Below are 20,637 nucleotides of genomic sequence, written 5' to 3'. Positions count from 1 at the left end.
TCATTACTTGAAAGACGTTCTTGTGACCTATGAGAAATGTTTTTCTCTGGGTCCTTTCGTATCGGCGGATACGATCCTGGGTATGGGAGCCGACACCAATCCTTAAGTATATACTTACCTTCTTTTAGATATGTTCTGGAGTCTCTTCTACAAAAAGGACTTGGTGCTGCACGGGCGGCCGTCTCTGTTGTTCAGCAAGAAACTTGTCATATCTAATGAGATGAGTATAAAAAATTTTTTTTTTGAAATTATGTGTGCGTATTGTGCTTTTTGAGTTATGGTTGTTGTGAAGAGTTCGGGGATAACTCGGAACAATCTTTATTTCTAACATGTGGTTAGGATCAGGTGGTCAGGATTGGTTGTGTGCTCCTTCATAAGGTGTATTGTCATATAAGTGGATCAGCACCCATTGACAAAGTCCTTTCAGGCTCTGCCGAGTAAGCGGATAAGACCCCTTCGGCAGACCCACAAGAACTCTTGGCCATAGATCATATATCTCGCTAAAGTTTTCTTAAGGTGATGCAGACTACTGGGCAAACACCCACGAAGTCTACCACCTATCAGGTAGGAACCAAGGTTTTATTTATACCTACAACATATGTTGTTTACCTGTCTATTCCATAAGTAGCTGTCTCTTACCCTCCACCAAAGGGTGCTAATCAGCTATGTATATATCTGACAGGTAAGTTGATTGTATGAAAATGATATTGTTATGTTACAATAAAGTTTCATACATACTTACCTGGCAGATATATACAATTAAAGGCCCACCCAGCCTCCCCGCAGGAGACAGGTGTAAGAGAGAAAATATGATAGAAAACGGGAATGGTTCCTAGTCCTGCCGCCCAGGGCAGGCCGGTAGATCACCTGACCTACCTGTAGCGAGTGGCGCGAAATTTGAATTTCTGTCGGGGACGACGGAGTCTTAGCTATGTATATATCTGCCAGGTAAGTATGTATGAAACTTTATTGTAACATAACAATATCATTTCTGGGCTCAGCCGTGTCGCTCCCGTGAAATATGTCTGCTTTAGCACTATTTCTAGTAAAATATTGCTATAATACCAGAGAACTGCTAAAGACTAAATGGACATGTCAGAAGCCTCTGACTCGCTCACCTATATAAAAGGTGTAGGTATAAAACTGGGGAGAGTGTTAAACACTACCACAGCAACCCCTCCAATTAGCCTTTTCCTCATCAAAAGACCCTAAATACGGGAGCCGACCCATAAGGTCACACCTAGCTACCCCGTTGAAGGCGGCTGTGACGTCATACTTTTTCGATAGCCATTCCGTGTTCGCACGTTCGAATATTACTATTTGTTCTTTTATTTTATTCTGGTTACGGATCGTCATCTACCTCTTCACCCAAGTTAAGTACTGGTTCCGCCCTTTTTCAATATTTAGGGAGTGAATTTGCCTATCGTTTTGCCTTTATTTAGGATTTTATTAGGCATCACTTTTAAATAGGGGGCGGGCGGCAAGTCGCCTTTACGGCTTACCCTTGAATTGTACCGATTTACGCTTGAATTGTACCGACTTCGAGTAGTCTTTCTCTCTGCTTGTAACATGTGATATTTCAGTACATGTATGTATGTATATATGTATATATATATATAGTATATATATATATATGTATGTATGTATTTTATTTATTTATTCTTGGGTGGCAGTTTTTAGTCGATCCGATTTCCATTTATGTTTTGTTATTTTCATTATTTTCAACGTTTTTCAACGGGGGTCTTCTTTCGAGCACGTTTCTTTGTTTCGTGCTTCGCCGTTTATCCACCGTCCTATTTCATTCAAGAATTTTCCCTTTTTTTCTTTTCGTCAGCTTGCCGTTTCTTATCGTTTTGTCAGTAAGCAAGTAGTTTTTCCCCTTTTCGCGCCCACTGTTATCGAGTGGCCTTCATTGCGGTTTTATATTTTACGACAGTTTATTTTCATTTCACCCCCGTGTTAAAGCATGATTTTCTTTTAGCTTTAAGTAATTGATTTTATTTTGTCTATGTATATTTTGGATGTTAGGTCGGTTAGCCTACATAGGCTATGCCTGCGTTTTCCTCGTAATCTTTTATTTGCGAGGATACGCTGAATCACGTGATCGTCACCCCATCAGCCCTCCTTCCCTCCGCCCTCACGTGGGCCCCCCAGTAGTTGGGTGCTCCTCTCGCCTCGGTTGTCGCTGACAGCCGTTTCCCATCAAGCAGAGGGGGGGGTGTAGAGGGTCCTCCAGGACCTTATTGGTTGGTGGGTGTCGCTTCTCAGCCGACCGCCTCCGAGTTGTTGATTGCTTTTTGCGTATTCAGCCTCGGCTTCCGTGGAGTTGTTGCGCTCTGCTTCTTTCAGTCTTCCCGGAGCTTACATCCCATCCGCCTAAAACCATTTTCCCTCGTCCGCATAAGGCGGATTTAGATTCAGGCCTCTCCGGTAGTCGTTGAGGGCTATGTTTACGGAAGTTTCTCTTCCGTAGGCGGAGATATTATATTTGTTATTTTATTTCTCCCTTTTATTTTTATTTTCTTTTCTTTTTTGCCACGGAACTTGCGAGTTCATGTGGCCGTCCCGGGTACGTTACTTCGTGTACCCCCCCACTCCGGGTCGGTTTTATACAGTCTGGGCCGGGTGGTTTTAATTATTATATCCCCAGGGACGTAAATATATGAATATATATATACATATATATATTTTTTATATATATATTATTTTCCTTTCTTTTGCCACGGAACTTGCGAGTCTGTGGCCGTCCCGGGTTACTTCGTGTACCTCCCACTCCGGGTCTACAGCTCCGGTGGTTTTAATTATTATAGTCCCCGTGACGTGAAATATATGAATATATATATACTTATATATTTTTTAATGAGATATAATAGTTTTCCTTTCTTTTGCCACGGAACTTGCGAGTTCATGTGGCCGTCCCGGGTTACTTCGTGTACCCCCCACTGTCCGGGTCATACAGTCTCCGGGTGGTTTTAATTATATAGTCCCCGGGACCGTAAATATATGAATATATATATACATATATATTTTTTTATATATATATTATTTCAGTTCGGCATGCTCCGGCATATGGACATTATTATCATAATAATCCTATAAGTTTTGTGCAATTGTTCTCATATATTATTGCACTTACAGGCCACTCAGTGTCTGGTTGCCGATCTACAGGATCTGTGCAACCATGATGTTTGCCGGAACCATGCCCCGTGCGCAGTATTGCTTACCGGTTCCGTAGTCTGTCATCACGTAAACGGCTTTTGCCTGCTACGACTTGTACAACAGGTTACCTGTTCGATAAGTTACCGCACTGCTTGTTCTATACATATTGTGATGGAATTATATTACACTACTTGGATTAGTGTTAAAAAAAAAAAAAAAAATGAAAAAAAAAAAAATAAATAAAAAAAAAAAAAAAAAATAAATAAATAAAAAAATAATAATAATAATAAATAAATAAAAAAAAAATAGATAAACTAAATAAACAATTAAAATAAAATAAAATAAATAAATAATAATCCAATAAATTACTATATAAATAAATAAATAATTAAAATTTCTGTAAATTAAATACATTAATTAATAATAACAATAATAATAAATAAATAGATAACTAAATAAACAATAAAATAAAATAAATCAAAATTAAATTAAATAACTATAAATAAATAAACAAATAATTAATCAAAGCAAATTAAATTACATTAATTAATCAACATATGTAAGCATAATGTTCAAAGATTTTACTCGAAATTGACACATTCCTTGCATTACAGACAGAGCAGTCTGTTAAGCATGCTGCACTCTCCACCCTCAAGGTCTGGGTTGGAGGTTTTGGACAGACGTAGGGGTAGCTAAGCCTTTTTATGCTACCTCAAGATATGGCAGCCTCCCCAGCCGGGAAAGCTGCCGGATACGTTGACCCAAAAGTCGCAGCACCAATTATCAAATAAATTCAAGATTCAGTTATGGAACAGCAAGAGGCAGAATTGCCAGACCTTGGTTTGGAAGAAGTCTCACTTGAACTAGTGAGGATTTGCCCATTACACTAGATATGGTTACAGGTAACAGTGTTAATGAGGCTAGCCTAGTTGGTCACCGGGTCTTTCCTCGAGTGACTCTGATTCTTCCTCTCCCTTTACTCCAAATTCCTTCATGGGTTTCACAGGAGGTTTGCCCCCTCCCAGGTCGCATTCCTTCTCTGTGATTCCTAGATTAAAGAGAAAACCTTCGGGTAAAACCTTGCTTAAAAGCCAATCAGACACAAAGCCAAGGCCTGGGCAGGTTCCAGAGGTTCATACACATATTAAACCTAGGATGAGATCCAAGGCCTCAAGAGAGAACTCTTCCCATTGCCCTCAAAGTCCCATCCCTGCAACGTCTAGAAGGTCGATACCTCATAAGGTACCGTAGGGAGCGCTGGAAGGTTCCTTTAGTCGGCAAAGACCTGTTCAACACGAATATTTTAAATCAGGCCAGTAGTCTTGCTAGCTTAGTCAGTTCAGTCGCAGCAAGGTTTGAAAGGGTGTTTTAAACGTTTTACGTGCACAGGAACTCCCTGATTGCAGGTCTCAGACAGGAGTCGGCAGTTCCGGCACCCGTCCTAGTAATTTGGTGCAAGGTCAGAGCATGCCTGACGGGTCCCACGTTCCCCTCCGTTCACCCTGGTGATTTTTGGAGGGTAGTGAACTTCGCTCCGTTTGTCAGCGGGATGTTGACTGTAGAAGGTTGTGGTACACATAGACTCGAGGATTTCGAGTTATTTCCCGAAAGGTTATGGCCACCTTTATAGCTTATGTTAGGCTTATGGAGGCAGCTTCGATTAGAAAGGACAAGGTCTCCAAGGGGACTGTTATCCCTTTCTAGCAATCAGGCTCATCAAGTATAGATATGGAGCCTAGAAGTGGATCTGCTCAAATACTAAGGTAACAACATGACGGGAACTCCTTACCTTTTACATCAAAGGTAGCAGGATTTACCTTCAGGCAGTGACTCGGGAAGAGCCCCAGCTTAGCGAGACAGATTCCACATCATTGCTACCCCCAAGGTAGAGAGAGTTTGTGGGAAGTTTGCTGGCTACATTCTCGGCAGCAAGCTTAAGCCAAAACTGTGCAATCAACTTGTTTAGTGAGCGCCTCTGTCAGACGCACTGATCCAAGCCGGATTTGATGCTAGGACACGTCTTGTAAGGTCTCTTAAACTCTCTAGTGATGACGGAGACGGCGGTTCTGGAGTATGCTCATGAAACCGCTGTATAAGGTCATTGCGGAGAGTAGTTACTTTTAAGCATGCAATGTGCCTCGTACGGCTTTGCGGTTACTAAGAGAAATGGCAAGAAGCAATGTTCTATCCGAGGCTACGATCAGGCACGAACCCAACAGCTTCTGGCTTCCTCAACTAATGCAGATCTCTTGCAGCTTCGGCAGTAAACGAGGTTCAGAATTAGGCATCACATTTTAATCGAAGCATCAGATTGCGTTGGGGCATCCTTTCAAAAGGATATTAAGAGTCTTCTTCCTCCAGTTTTAGGACTAGGAAAAGTCAAAGAAGGTACCAAACCTTTCCAAGTTCCCCAACCTTCATCTCTAAGACTCAGCCTCGGCAACAGCCTCAATTTGTCTCCCTTTCGCCGTCGGCTAGCCAACAGGTTCCCCCTTTCGTCAGAGTGGAGGAACCGGAGCCCAAGGCGAGCTAGAGGTGTATGGTCAGGAAAGGAACCCGACCCTCATCATATAAATAGGAGGCAGGCTGTATCTCTTTTAACATCGTTGGGAGTTCAGCAGCTGGGCGGAAAACATAGTATCTATCTATCAGCATCCAACCCCAAGGGTTGATGGATTACCCCAGGGACCTTCTCCAGAAGGGAGCAGTCTCCAGGACAAAGAACTTAAAATTTCAAAGTCGTCTATTCAGTGTCCCAGAAAAGGACCGACCAAAGGAGGGTGATCTTAGACTTGTCCCGTTTAAACTTGTACATTCCTTGCGACAAGTTCTAAAGGCTGACCATCTCTCAGGTAAGGGCCTTACTTCCCCGTGGGGGGGGGCGTCACCACCTCTATAGGTCTTACAGACGCCTATTTATCATGTCCCGACGGCTCAGCACTCCCATCCATTCCTGGGCTTCAAACTAGTAAAAGAAGCTATTCCTTCAAGGTGATGTGATGCCCTTTGGGCTGAATATAGCCCCAAGTCCAAGGGTTTTTCCACCTGGAACTGGCGGAGGTAGTGGTGCAGGAGCTAAGGTCTCAGGTTTTATTGGTAGTGGCGTACCTAAACGACTGGCTAATCTGGGGAGGAGATGGTCAAAGACAAGTTTAGGAAAGCCATGGAGGCGGGGTCATATCTTTCCTGGAATATATAGGGTTCAAGATCAAACAGGACCAAGTCCTGATTGGCCCCAGAATCCAAGTTCCAGTGGCTGGAGGTTTCCATTGGGGCTTGGATTCACACAACCTTTCCATTCCATCAGGGAAGGGGATGCCAGGTAACAAGCCAATTCTTAAAAGGCAAAAAGGCTTCGAGAAGGAATCAGGAGACGATCCTAGGCTCGCTCCAATTTGCGTCAGTCACAGACGTTCTGTTGAAAGCCAAGCTCAAGGACATCAATCGAGTTTGACGTTCAAGGCCAATGCCAAGTGTCGTGACAAGTTCGGCCGGGTACCTCTGATTCCCAAGGAACGTCTACGTCCATGGGCAATAGCCAAAGAGTTACAGTTGCAGTTCCCTACTAGAATGCCATACAGTCGCATCATCTATCCAAGGTTTGGGGAGGTTTATTCCCAACGTTAGGCAACGACAAGGTTCAGGGAACTTGGTCACCTCAGTTCCAAAAGCTTCACATCAACATCCTGGAAGCTATGGCAGTGTTTCTGACCTTAAAGAAGCTCCGTCCTCCGGAGGAAGACTCATACAGATTGGCTCTCGACAGTGCAGTAGTAACATGGTATAAACAGAGGTGGTCCAAAGTCAGTCATGTGACCACAAGTGATAGTCAATTTTTCTCTAACTGACAAGAACACCTGGCATCTATCGGCTACCCATCTGGCAGGAGTCCACAATGTAGTAGCAGACGGCATTGTCCCGTCAGTCCCCCTCCCCCTGAGCCAGAATGGTCACTGGACCAGGAAACCCGTCGAGAGGGTTTGTAGGAGAGTACCGGGTCTGAAAGTAGATATGTTCGTCGTACAGGGGCACCACAAGCTGCCTTGTTACGTAGCCCAAAGTATGGACCCTCTAGCATACGCTACGGACGCCCTGAGTATAGATTGGAACCAGTGGAGGGAGAGTTTATTTATTTCCCTCCAGTGAACCCCTCTCCTGAAAGTGTTGCAACAAGTTGAAATCCTTCAAAGGTCAGGTGGCTCTCATAGCTCCTTACTGGCCCAAGAACAATTGGTTTCTCCTTCTCCTAGAACTAGGTCTTCATCCTCACCCTCTCCCCGGCGGGTTGAGGCTGACGCAACAAGTTCAAACGGTGGACTGTGTTCGATTCCTCAGGTCTTCACAAAACCCCTATCTTTATGGGATTTCATGAAGTTTGCAGGTAGGAGGGTAGGGGACATTGATCCACAGAACATTCTGTTCTTGGAGTCAGACAAAAGAGAATCTACACTTCGCCAGTGATTCAGCAGTTAAACAATTGCCTACATTTCTCAGGAAATCAATGTCAAAAGTAATGACAATGACGTGACTATAACATTCTTCAGGCCTTTATTCGAACAAGGCTTGGCAGTTACCACAATAACAACCACTAAGTCAGCTCCGAAAAAGATTTTCTTCTCGGGTTTGGTATAAATCTACTGAGTCTTATTTCACCTCAATCCCAAGGGCTTGTGCACGCCTGCGGCCCATTCAAAAGGCCGTCGTCATTGTCATGGTTTCTTAACGATGGTCTCAGGTTAGACTCTAAAAACAGACAACTTCAAATGTGATTGCCAAACCCTTTTGCGTAAGGCACTGTTTTTATTAAGTCTGGCTTCAGTTGCCAGAACATCGGAGATGTCATCTTTATCTAGTGGCCAAGGGCGGGATATAGAATTCCTTCCCTCGGGTTACGTGTTGCTTTCACCAAATAATTATTTTATGGCTAAGAATGAGAACCCTTTTGGTAAGGCGATCCCCTTGGAAGGTTGTTCCGCTTCCGCACATCCATCTTTATGTACTGTTAAAACCCCTAAGGACCTATTTATCTAGCACATCTACTTTTTCGAAGGCCCCCCTCCTCCTCCTTTTCATGTGGGGCGGTGGTGGTACCATATCCCTAAAGGGCATTACGCAGCAGTTTTTTTTGTATTTTACCAAGGAAGTCAGCCCAGGGTCCTTTCCAGAAAGCGCGTGCTATTCGGGCTATAACAACTTCTGTAAATTTCTTCAAATATATGAACTTTGATGATCTGAAGAAATATACTGGTCGGCAGTCGCACTGGGTTTTCCAAAGCTTTACCTTAAGTCCTTGGAGGATCTTAAATATCAGGCAATAGCTGTAGGGAGGTCAGTGTCTCCTTGCAACATCAATATAGTACTGTCCTTGTGTCATATGAATATTTTCCATTATGCCAGTTTTATTACCATCCTACCTATCGCAGCAAATCAAATCTCTTTGCTATTTCACTTGGTCTATGGTGTTAGTTTATACAATTTAATATTCTGTTTTATTTCAGAGTGATGTAGCTTGGTGTTTCTCTGGTACAATTTCACGGGAGCGACACGGCTGAGCCCCAGAAAAGGGATTTTGACGTAGGAAAAATCTATTTCTGGGCGAGGAAGCCGTCGTCGCCCAGTGAAATCCCCCCCTGGTTTTTTTCCCCTCCCCTTGCAGTGCACCAAGCTTCATTGCTATCGATAAGTATGGACGTCACAGCCGCCTTCAACGGTAGCTAGTGTGACCTATGGGTCGGCTCCCCGTATTTAGGTCTTTTGATGAGGAAAAGGCTAATTGGAGGGGTTGGCTGTGGTAGTGTTTAACACATCGCCCCAGTTTTATACCGAAACCTTTTATATAGGTGAGCGAGTCAGAGGCTTCTGACATGTCCAATTTAGCAGTTCTCTGGTATTATAGCAATATTTTACTAGAAATAGTGCTAAAGCAGACATTTTCATACATTCAACTTACCTGTCAGATATATACATAGCTATCGACTCCGTCGTCCCCGACAGAAATTCGAATTTCGCGGCACACGCTACAGGTAGGTCAGGTGATCTACCGGCCTGCCGCTGGGTGGCAGGACTAGGAACCATCCCCGTTTTCTAATCAGATTCTCTCTGTCGCTGGGAAGGTAAACATATGTTTACTTTCCCTCCTGATTTGATTTTCGTGTTTCATCGCCATCGATCTTCTGGGCCGACTTTTACAGGGAAGTACTGGATCGGTGGTTTGGCATACGTTTTTAATAACTTTTTAATAACTTTTAATGAATTAACTTCGAAGTTTTCAAAGAATAGAGGTCAATGCGCCTAAAGCGTCTGAAACAAGGCGCAAAGCGCCTAAAGCGTCTGAAACAAGGCGCAAAGCGCCTGAAACGAGGCGCAAAGCACCTGAAGGGCCTGAATATAGGCGCAAAGCGCCTGAAGCACTATGAACCGGAGGATTCATTCATCGGAAATGGAAGTCCTTCTCATTCAGAAGAAAGGGAGGGCCATGTCGAAAATGGAAGTATTGTCAAATTCTAAGCAAAAACTTTCCAAGGGCGATACGTCTGCTAAGATCCAGGAGTATTCTGATCACGATACTCCTCCCAGGCGCCAGGAGTATTCGGAACGCGATACTCCTGCCAAGCACCAGGAGTATTCCGACGAGCACGATACTCCTTCCAGGCGCCAAGAGTATTCGGAACGTGATACTCCTACCAGGCGCCAGGAGTATTCCGATCACGATACTCCTCCTAAGAAAGCGATACTTCTGCCAGGCGCCAGGAGTATTCCGAGCACGATACTCCTCCCAGGCGCCAGGAGTATTCGGAGCGCGATACTCCTGCCAGGCGCCAGGAGTATTCCGAGGACGAGGAGTATTCCGATCGCGATACTCCTCCCAGGCGCCAAGAGTATTCGGAGCGCGATACTCCTACCAGGCGCCAGGAGTATTCCGAGGACGAGGAGTATTCCGATCGCGATACTCCTCCCAGGCGCCAGGAGTATTCTAGGCAAGATACTCCTGCTTAGCGCCAGGCACTTTCTCCTACAAGAAGAGCCTGACAACCGCCAAGAGTCTCCAGGCGAAAGGTGAAAGACATTCGAGGCTTCTCCTGTAAAGGGACGGGAGTTGTGTCGCACAGGCGGCTGTTGCCCTTGTCAGGATCGTCTTAATGCAATAAAGGCAAGAGCAAGTTCGCTTTTTCCAGGCAGGGATATCAAGATGTAGCACAGGCTGCCGTAACCCTTGTCAGGTTAGAGTCGGTACTGCTAAAAGCCCTTCACCTTTCGAAAGGAAGCGCTCTCCTCCGGTTGCTCAATCTTGTCCCAACTTGAGGAATGGAAGAGAGAGCAGAATTGTGAGAATTACTTCAGTATTAGTAAGAGGATATTAAAATCATCCTCCTTCTAAAAAATAATGCAACCAACCATTTACAGAAAGAGGAGCAATAGTTTGGAAGTTGAACAAGATTCGTACGAGCTCTCATTCATTGATTAGAGGCTCTTCCAGATAAGAAAGGCGTAAAATACGGACTTATCTCCAAGATAATAAAAGCTGGAGAGATTCTCTTCGATCCTCGGTTGTCATTTGCGATCTCTTTCGACTAATACTCATTCGGGATTATTGACGAAATGAACGAAGAGAGTAAGATTTCCATTCTTTCTCTGCATGTCGGGAAAGAAAGAGTGTCGTAGAAGGCTTGCTGTAGACGACTACTGAATGACAAGTCATATACGCAGACCATAGTTGCCTTTCTGGTTTGCTACGGAATTATCTACATCCTTACAGGATTTTTCCTAGTAGGTACTTCGCTTAAAAGGTTTGTACGACAATACCTACTCAGCTTCGTATTTACAAAGGTTGTTCGGCTTAAATTTGCATTATTGAGAGCTTTCTCAGACTCGAGAATAATTTTATTATATCCATTCATTGAAGGGAGTAACTGGCAACTCAGAATGAAATGCGCCAGGCAGTGAACGAGACGGCTGTAATGAGGCCATCTAGTACCATCCGGTTCTCGGTCGTGAACGGTTGGTTACATCCTTCTCTCCTAAGGGATCGAATGCTTCACCGTATATTCCCCATACAATCAGGGACTTAACCACGAATTGAGGGGATTTTTTAGGCAAACATGAATAACATCGTATTCGTTTTGCTAAGGATAATCTCTCTGCCTCGGCGGAGGAAAGAATGTAGTAGGAAATTCACCTTAAAATAACGATACGGTTAAGCCTTATGCACACACCGTGGTTAATTACAGCGTTCCTACTATCCTTACAAGAGTTTCCTAGATGAATGCTGTTTACCACAATGTGACGGGATTATAAAGGATTTTAATTCGGCAGAGCACGATTTAACATTTATTGGAAAGAGTTGTCAGACCCTGCGGAAAGTATTCACAGATCTCTTCGCAGGGCGAGAAATGAACGAGCTTCTTATAGATTGTCCTTTTCCTCGAAACAAGAGAGGTAGCAAGATACGCCATCTTTAATTTAAATAGGGAATAAACTTTAGTCTTTTTTCCCTAGTTATATATATTCTTAACACATATTAAAATAAATGGGCGTCAAAGGAAGAAGATGAATGCATCATTTTGGCAATAAAAAGGTTGGATTCACAGAGGTCACGTTCTTCTTTCAGCATGTGTCGGAAGGTAGAGATTTTATCGGAATCTATTATAAACATTGGACCTGAAAAACCTATTCACTCGGAGTCTGTCTGCGTGCAGACTGACCAGAAGTAAATATGAATGAGAGGATCTTTCAAGGGAAGCTTGATAATTCCTTTAAATATGTTAAAGACATAGAGTTGCTGCAGATCGTGCTGGATAGAAAGGGAAAACTGTCCTCTTCCTTCCGATACCTCCGTGACCGCATAATGGTTTTCTTCCCTTTCAGAGGGAAGAATCACCTTGGTATTTTATGCTATCAATGAAACAACAGTAAAAAGATATACTCTGTCTAGACAAAGAATATTAGAGATAGTAGAGAATTAAGATCTTCGGGATCTTATACAATACCTCTATACGATAAGAGTAAGAGATCTGATACTTAGAATGGGATCCTAATTTGGGCCTCAGATTCCGTGTTCCGACAAGATGGAACTGCTCCCAATCAAATGTTTCTCTTGGTCCTAAACGATCAAAAGGACAAGTGAAATTTTGGGCTTTAGAATCTGGAATCGAATTCTATGAAGACTCGGTAATGGGTGCTGGCCAGCATAGTATGTTTGGCAAGAGAACTAAAGCCTTTTATTCCTGGATCAACGCTTTCAGATAGAGGTTTCGTTGTCCGGGTAATGTAGTGACATTGTCATCTACAGAAGAAGAACAAGGTTTAAAACGTTTACTGACAGAGTCTTTGGAACGCGAGGAGGGCTCAAACTACTTCCCAAAAGGTTCAGAGAGATACATTCAAGAGCAGAAATCAGGGAGTCCTACCAATTTCAGCTCGAATCTCTTTAAATTCCAAGCTTCCTTCCCTTCCTTCGGGGCAAGGATAGGGAAGCTTCTGCAACGAGAAAACTCATCAACTGTAGGAGGAGAACTCGTTAGCAAACGGAAGTATGCAATAAGGATCCTCCTCGGAGGAAGACTTGTCTCTCGAACTTTTGAGATTTCCTTTTGTCTACTGGATGGAGCTGACTAAATTTTGATGAATGTGCAGGAACAATTAGCGTCTTTGGTAGGAGTACTTTCTAAGAGCTACTCGTAAAAAGGATGACAAAGACTTCCGATTTAAGAGATCCAAATACCGACTCTGTCGGGCGCGACGAACCCTACAGGGGATTTGTCGCACAAAAGCGGCCATCTCTGGGTGGGGGGAGCGATGCGTTAGGCAGGCGAGACGTGGGAACGGAAGTAACTCCTGCCAAGCGTCTGGCGCCAACTAGGAGCCAGGGGCTTTTCCAAGTAAGGGCCCGCAAAGAGCCTGACTTTACTGTAGATCGTTCTAGGCCCAGATCTTCATCCAAGCAACAAGAGCCAACTGGAGAATAGAGAACTCCTGATAGGAGTATAGCGCCAGCTAAGCGCAATATACTTGCCATTCGAAAGGCGCATTCCATGAGCGATACTCCTACCAAGCCACAGGAGTATTCGGAACTAGATGCGCCTTCCAGAGGTCAGGAGTATTCGGGAAGAGATACTCCTGCCAGGCGCCTTGAGTACTCTGACCTCGATACTCCTCCCAGGAGCCAGGAGTATTCTAGACTTTTTACTCCTACCAGGCGCCAGGAGTATTCGAAGCGCGATGTGCCTACCAAGCGCCAGGAGTATTCTGAGCTTAATACTCCTAACAGGCGCCAGGAGTATTCGGAACGCGATACTCCTGCCAAGCACCAGGAGTATTCCGATGAGCACGATACTCCTCCCAGGCGCCAGGAATATTCCGATCACGATACTCCTCCTAGGAAAGCGATACTTCTGCCAGGCGCCAGGAGTATTCCGAGCACGATACTCCTCCCAGGCGCCAGGAGTATTCGGAGAGCGATACTCCTGCCAGGCGCCAGGAGTATTCCGAGGAAGAGGAGTATTCCGATCGCGATACTCCTCCCAGGCGCCAGGAGTATTCGGAGCGCGATACTCCTGCCAGGCGCCAGGAGTATTCTGAGCTTAATACTCCTAACAGGCGCCAGGAGTATTTGGAGCGAGATGCGCCTTCCAGACGGCAGGAGTATTCGAAGAGTTTTACGACTGTCAGGCGCCAGGAGTATTCTAAACAGGATACTCCTCGCGCCAGCCAGGCGCAAGCCAGGCGCAAGCCAGGCGCTAGGCTTCATCCAGATGAGATCCAGTTCAAAGAAAGTCCTAGTCTTCTTTGAAACAATGGTGATCTCTAAAGCACTTCATAAGTGACTTGATGATACCTTCAAACAGCTGAGAATTTAAAAAGCTCATGAAGTGCGAGCTTTTGCAAATTCTTGTTCTTTTCGTAACAATATGTCAGGAAGACATATTAGCTTTAACATATGAGAGATGCAACTATGTGTTGACTGCTCATTACACGAAGGACTTCAAGTTCACCTACGAGAGATTCTTCTCTCTTGGTTTATACGTATCAGCGGATACGTTGCTGGGATAAGGAGCCGACACTGATCCTTTAATAATGAGTTGAATTTATTTTAACTCAATGATTTTTTTTTGGAGGTTTGAAAGGAGTTTGGGGGATAACTCTCTTTCAATTTAGCGCGAACCCTCATGTTAGGAACTGGTGATCGGGATCGGTGTTGCGCTCCTTAGTTATGCCAATAGGCATAGGCATGTTGTCATATAAGCGGATGTGCTCCCATTGACAAACGCCAGTTAGGTTCTGTCGAGTAAGTGGAAGAGACCCCATCGACAGATCCACAAGAACTCTTGGCCACAGATCACTATCTCGCTAAGGCTCTTGAGATGAAGCAGACTCCTATGCAATAGCTAGGAAGTCAATCCTTCGTCTAGAAACACAGAGGAACTAAGGTCTATAAATACCTACAACATATGTTGTTTACCTGTCTAGTCAGTAGTTAGCTGTCTCTTGCCCTCCACCAAAGGGTGTCAATCAGCTATGTATATATCTGACAGGTAAGTTGAATGTATGAAAATGATATTGTTATGATACAATAAAGTTTCATACATACTTACCTGGCAGATATATACAATTGAAGACCCACCCAGCCTCCCCGCAGGAGACAGGTGGAAGAGAGAATCTGATTAGAAAACGGGGATGGTTCCTAGTCCTGCCACCCAGCGGCAGGCCGGTAGATCACCTGACCTACCTGTAGCGTGTGCCGCGAAATTCGAATTTCTGTCGGGGACGACGGAGTCGATAGCTATGTATATATCTGCCAGGTAAGTATGTATGAAACTTTATTGTATCATAACAATATCATATTTCACTGGGCGACACGGCTTCCTCGCCCAGAAATAGATTTTTCCTACGTCAAAATCCCTTTTTTAAACGTTTTTTGGTGTTGTGTTTTTATGGTCGATTGGAAGGGGTCTTGGGAATGCTCCTTTCAAATCGTAGTGTTAACAAATGTAGTGTGGTCAGGTGGTCGGGATTGGTTTTTCGTGCTCCTTGTTAGTGATTTGGACCTAGGCTCTGTCATGTAAGAGGGTTAGTCCCCGTTGATATGACAAAGGTGAAGGCTCTACCATGTAAGTGGGTCAGCCCCCATTGATATGATCCAAGACAAGGCTCTGTCAAGTAAGCGGGCTCGCCCCCATTGACACGATCCAGAAGAGCTATCAGTGTCAGGTCTCATCCCCACTGAAACTCTTGAGGCAAGCAGACTCATAGACAGTAATCATGAAGTCTTCTGCCCAATAAGGTAGGAACCAAGGTTTTAATAAGTTTATATATATGACCTACAACAGATGTTGTTTCCCTGTTTTTATTGTTATTTATATTGAGTAACTATCTCTTACCCGCCACCAAGGGTGTCAATCAGCTAAGTATATATCTGCTGGGGAAGTTGCATGTACAAAAATGATATTGTTAGTATACAATAAAGTTTTGTACATACTTACCCGGCAGATATATACGATGAATGGCCCACCCATCCTCCCCTCAGGAGATAGGTGTAAGAAAAAAAAAAAAAAAAAAAATCTGGTCTGAAAACGGGAATGGTTCCTATTCCCGCCACCCAGCGGCGGGAGAGGGTGATCACCTGACCTACCTGTAGCGTGTGCCGCGAGTTTTGAATTCTGTCGGGACGTCAGAGACATAAGCTAAGTATATATCTGCCGGGTAAGTATGTACAAAACTTTATTGTATTCTAACAATATCATTTTAGTGTTCACAGTGCAGTGGAGGGTGCGTTCTGATCGGCTCTGTTTCGCTCCCAGGTCTAGACCGCTTCCAAGCTCCCTGGCCCAGAGGAGAAGGAAAGTTGAAAGCCTTACGGAGGTTGTGGAGAATCCCCACCGATCAGGTGTCCCCTCGGCAGGATCTGAAGAACGTCCCAGACTGCCAAGGATAGCCATTGGAAAGGCATCCTTTTAAAAAAGTACGTCTTTTCTTCCGTTTCTTCATCTTACATCTGAAAAGACGAAGAATGTACATGTTTGGAGTTCAGACGATCTAGCGCGTTCTCTGAAAACTAAGAGAACACCGAGCGTCAACTGGACTACAAGTGAAGAGCCAGCCAGGAAGCCGTGTTCCAGCAAGCAAGCGCGAGCCACGTTCCAACAGCCAGCAGCGAGCCGCGTTCGAACAGACTAGCGCGAGCCGCGTTCCTACAGCCAAACGCGAGCCGCGTTCCAAAAAAAATTTTTTTTTTGGCGCAAGGCTCCTTCAAAAAGAAAACAGACGGCTAGAGCGAGGAACCTTATAGTAGAGTGGCAATCAGAAGGATCCTTCCATTGAACGTTTACGGGCAAGAGGTGCCTGAAACGAGGCGCAAAGCGCCTGAAGGGCCTGAAACGAGGTGCAAAGCGCCTGAAGAGCCTGAAACAAGGCGCAAAGCGCCTGAAGAGCCTGAAACGAGGCGCAGGGCCTGAAATGAGGCGCAAAGCGCCTGAAGCGCACCTGAATCGAGGCGCAAAGTGCCTGAATCGAGGCGCAAAGCGCCTGAAACGAGGCGAAAAGCGTCTGAAGCGCCTGAAACGAGGCGCAAAGCGCCCGATGCGCCAGGAGCCAGGCTCCAGGCGCTATGAACCAGGATCTTCATTGGAAATGGAGTTAGAGGCGGACCGAGGGGCTCATCTTTGGGAATTTTCGCAGGATCAGTTTTCATCTGACAGGGTCTAGATGTCGCACAGGCGCCCGTAGCCCTTGTCAGGATATGCCTGATTCTGCGAAAGGTGAAAGACATTCGAGGCCTTCTCCTAATGTCTGTGCCTTGTTGAAGGGTTAAATGCAAATTGTTTCCTTTAAGCCTGAAAAGTACAACCTTTGACTTATTAAGGATCCAGTCCATTTTAATGACCCCTTGCTTGTCTTGAGATGATATGATCCTTACTCACTTTCCTGCCTAAAAATTATTTAAGCACTTGGCAATTAAAAGCTTTTGTGTTAAAACAAATAAATTTTTCTAGTGTCTTAATTCTTTTCGTATAAATCCATGAATTTATACAAATTGCTAACAGTAGGTCCAGCCAAATTGAACACAAGGTGTTTTTGGTTATGGTTGCATACCTGATCAGGTGAACGGGTAAGTATTCTTCAGGAGTATATGTGTGTTGGAAAACTGAAAACTCAGGAACACTTAGTAATTTATGGGTAGTTATATATCACAGGCCTGAAAATTTTTAGGTGTACTGCTAGTCATTTAAGGAAAATTCAGTCATAGAATATACTATAACACCACCATTTAATGTTAAATCTGTTGGATAATTTTTACTTAATATTGCTCTTACCTAATTAGGGGAAGCTATTGGAAAGCCTTTTTTTTTTTTTCATATAAATTAAGATCTTGGTCTTTGGTTGCAAGATGGCAAATGTACACCACTTCATTTTACTGCCAAAGCTGGCTCTTTTGCACAAACTTGGAATGCAGGATGCCAAAAGAGAGAAAATAGGCCAGCGTGATACTGCAGTCCCTGGTTATCGGCGATCCAGTTTTATGGGGCTTGTCTAGCGCTGTAAAATAGGAGATATATGGTGCCATAATGGGCCGAGTTCCGGTTATCGGTGCCATAAGGGGCCAATAATAGAGTTATGGTGCCATAACATAGCTAACAGTGGTGCCATAAATCGCAGAGTTTCAGTTAATGGCGGTTTTCGCTTATCGACACACCCCTGGGAACAGAACCCCCTGACACCACCAGGAACAGAACCCCCACCACTCCCCAGGAACAGAACCCCCCGCCATCACCGGGAACAGAGAACCCCTGCCGATAATTGGTGACTGCTTGTAGTGCCTTTTAGATTTACTCAACTTCCTCATTGGTAGTACAACTGTATAGTATTCCCAGCCACACTAGCCATGAATTTCAGTATTTTATTGTCATGCTCCTCTGAGTCTCATGTGTTTTGGTGTAGCTAAGTGCTCATGTTGCAGCTGCATAGAGCTATCAGTCTCTATTCTCATATTCAAGTTAATAGGATACTTTATTTAAGCTAGTGCTAAACAATCTCTCTCTCTCTCTCTCTCTCTCTCTCTCTCTCTCTCTCTCTCTCTCTCTCTCTCTCTACTCTATCTCCTCTCTCTCCTCTCTCTCTCTCTCTCTCAGCACCCAGCTTCAAAATCTATTATGTCAGCAAGGCAACAGAATGTCCTGCCAACTTTAAAACTTGCACTTGCAACATTATCCTCCATAATTGTCTATTGAGTATAAGCAGGAATATGTAAATAGCGTTTGTTCCAAATGTGCAAGACTTTTTCAGTATTTTATTTGAAATAACCCCCTGCCAATCAGACCAGGTAGCATTAAGTACTGGAGATTCCACTGTTTCCTTTTCAAGTTATAATTCAGTACGTATGTCTACTCTTTGTTGTGGTATTAAGGGATAGGAAAGAAGTCTTATATATTTATGGAATAGTAATGTCCAAATTCTGTAAAGTTTTTGAAAATGTTGAGTGATAACATTGAAATCGTATTTGAAGTTTTCATGGGAATTTAAGAATCTTTCACGAATGCTTTTACTCCACAGGTTGAGCGTTTGATAGATCGTGTTCAGTCATCTACTCTGTTGGAAGACAGACGTGATGGATGTCGAGCACTGAAGGCTATGTCTCGCAAGTATAGAGTTTTAGTGGGTGCCCATGGAATGGATACACTATTACAGGTACTGTATATATTTAGCTTTAACTGTGCAGTATACCATACTGCCCAGAATAGTGTGGTAGTACTATGTGTTAGCCTAGATTATACATTAGTAGGGGAACAAATTCTTTAATCTAGCTCTGAGGTAAGTAACCATCAGTAAATGACAGCCTATCATGATATCACTGTCACAGCTTCCTCAACTGCTCTCTAGTTACAGAAGCAGTCACATCAGGTATATGTGCTTATCTTCATTTGTACCATTTCAGGACAGTTGTTACCATTTATCCTTTATTTGTTTCCTTGTGTGTCTACATATTAGAGCATATTCTTTTAAAAGTAAAAAGATATTAAATTCCTGTAATAAGATCTTTAAAAAAATTGTTCTACGTAACCATGAAAAAGTGCAATTGATCATTCATATGATCGATGAAAGTTAGTAAATATGTTGTACAGGTAGTTAATGACGATCCGGTTTCATGGCGCTTGTCCAGCATCATAAAATCAGCTATTTATGGCAGCATATTGGCTAAATTTTGGTTATTGGTGCCATAAGGTGCCGATAATAGAGTCATGGCGCCATAAAATACGGGTGGCATGAACCAAAACTCGGCGCCATAAATCACTGAGTTTCAGGTAATGGTGGTTTTCACTTATCAACACCCTGCCAAGAATGGAACCCCCGCTGGTAACTGGTAACATTACAGTAAAATAAATAAAAAATAAAAAAGTTATGAAATATGGAAAAAGAAATTAATACCATTAGAACTACATTTATATGTGAATTGAAGACTTTTCTTTTCAAGAATTTCAATGGAAAGGATAAGTTACTATTTTTATGAAAATAATAAATTTGAAAAATGTGGTAAACAGAAACCCCCAGTTATTATTTGCAATAATAAATCCAAATAGATTGTGATTCAATCCAAAATGCTGAAAAGGAATAATTAAGCTAATTAAATAACCTAGGCTCTGCCATCTCTACACTTTGCATATAACTCTGGCTCTAAATTGAAAGAATAATAGTACTGGGAATCCAAAGAAATGAGAATTATATGTATTTTTATAGTAAAATTAATAATTTAAAAATTGCCAGTGTTGAGTGGTTGTGCATACATAAGTACAATGCTAATGCAATTCATGTTTGCTAGACTCCCTGTCCTTCACATGTCCTATGGCTTTCATTTTCTGTGTACATCAGAGTACATAGTGTATACATCAATAACTAATTACAGTAAATATACATTTTTAAATGTCTAACTTCCCTGGTAGTTACATATATATAGCTTAATCCCGCCGATTCGTCGCGCGCACGGCAGAAATTCAAAATTCGCGGCTATCGCCGATAGACGGTCAGGTGATCATACCTGTACTCCCTCTATCCAGGTATCTGGAACCATTCCCATTTGTCCTCAGAAATTCCCTGCCGTCGCTCGGTGCAGCACGTTTGGAAATTCGCTCTTCTTTGTTTGGGTTTGCTACAATTGGTGAAGTACCCATTTTTTCTTTTTTTTCGTTGATGGCTTTCGCTGATTTTGGACTATTCTTGGCTTTTCTGTGTGCTTAGATAGACTTTGTTGTTTTCCGACTTGGAATTTTTTCTCTGATTTTGGTTTTCTCAAGATGGCTGACTCTGTTGTGAGAATGTGTGTGAAGGGGTGCAAGACCCGGCTTCCTAAAGCCGCTCTTGATCCCCTCTCAATTTGTAAGCATTGCAGAGGACACGTTTGTACTGTTGAAGATAGATGCAATGAATGTGAATCTGTCGGAGAGAGAATGGAGAGACTATGATAGATATGTGAGACGTTTAGAAAGAGAC

The 20,637-nt window shown here is 43.5% G+C and overlaps 1 protein-coding gene across 4 annotated transcripts in view; it reads left to right on the top strand.

The window, feature by feature from the left end:
* Positions 1–20,637, top strand: part of LOC135205584 (general vesicular transport factor p115-like) — a 489,349-nt gene that overhangs the window by 16,102 nt on the left and 452,610 nt on the right. For all 4 annotated transcript variants that reach the window (XM_064236360.1, XM_064236368.1, XM_064236352.1 and 1 more), the window contains exon 2: positions 18,706–18,840. In XM_064236360.1, the coding sequence (XP_064092430.1) occupies positions 18,706–18,840 (135 nt within the window). The remainder of the gene's footprint in view (positions 1–18,705; positions 18,841–20,637) is intronic.

This window comes from Macrobrachium nipponense, chromosome 11 (genome assembly GCF_015104395.2).
Source record: "Macrobrachium nipponense isolate FS-2020 chromosome 11, ASM1510439v2, whole genome shotgun sequence".
Classification (NCBI taxonomy): domain Eukaryota; kingdom Metazoa; phylum Arthropoda; class Malacostraca; order Decapoda; family Palaemonidae; genus Macrobrachium; species Macrobrachium nipponense.
Note: the sequence above shows the minus strand (reverse complement) of the source record. Positions and strands in the feature narration are given on the sequence as shown.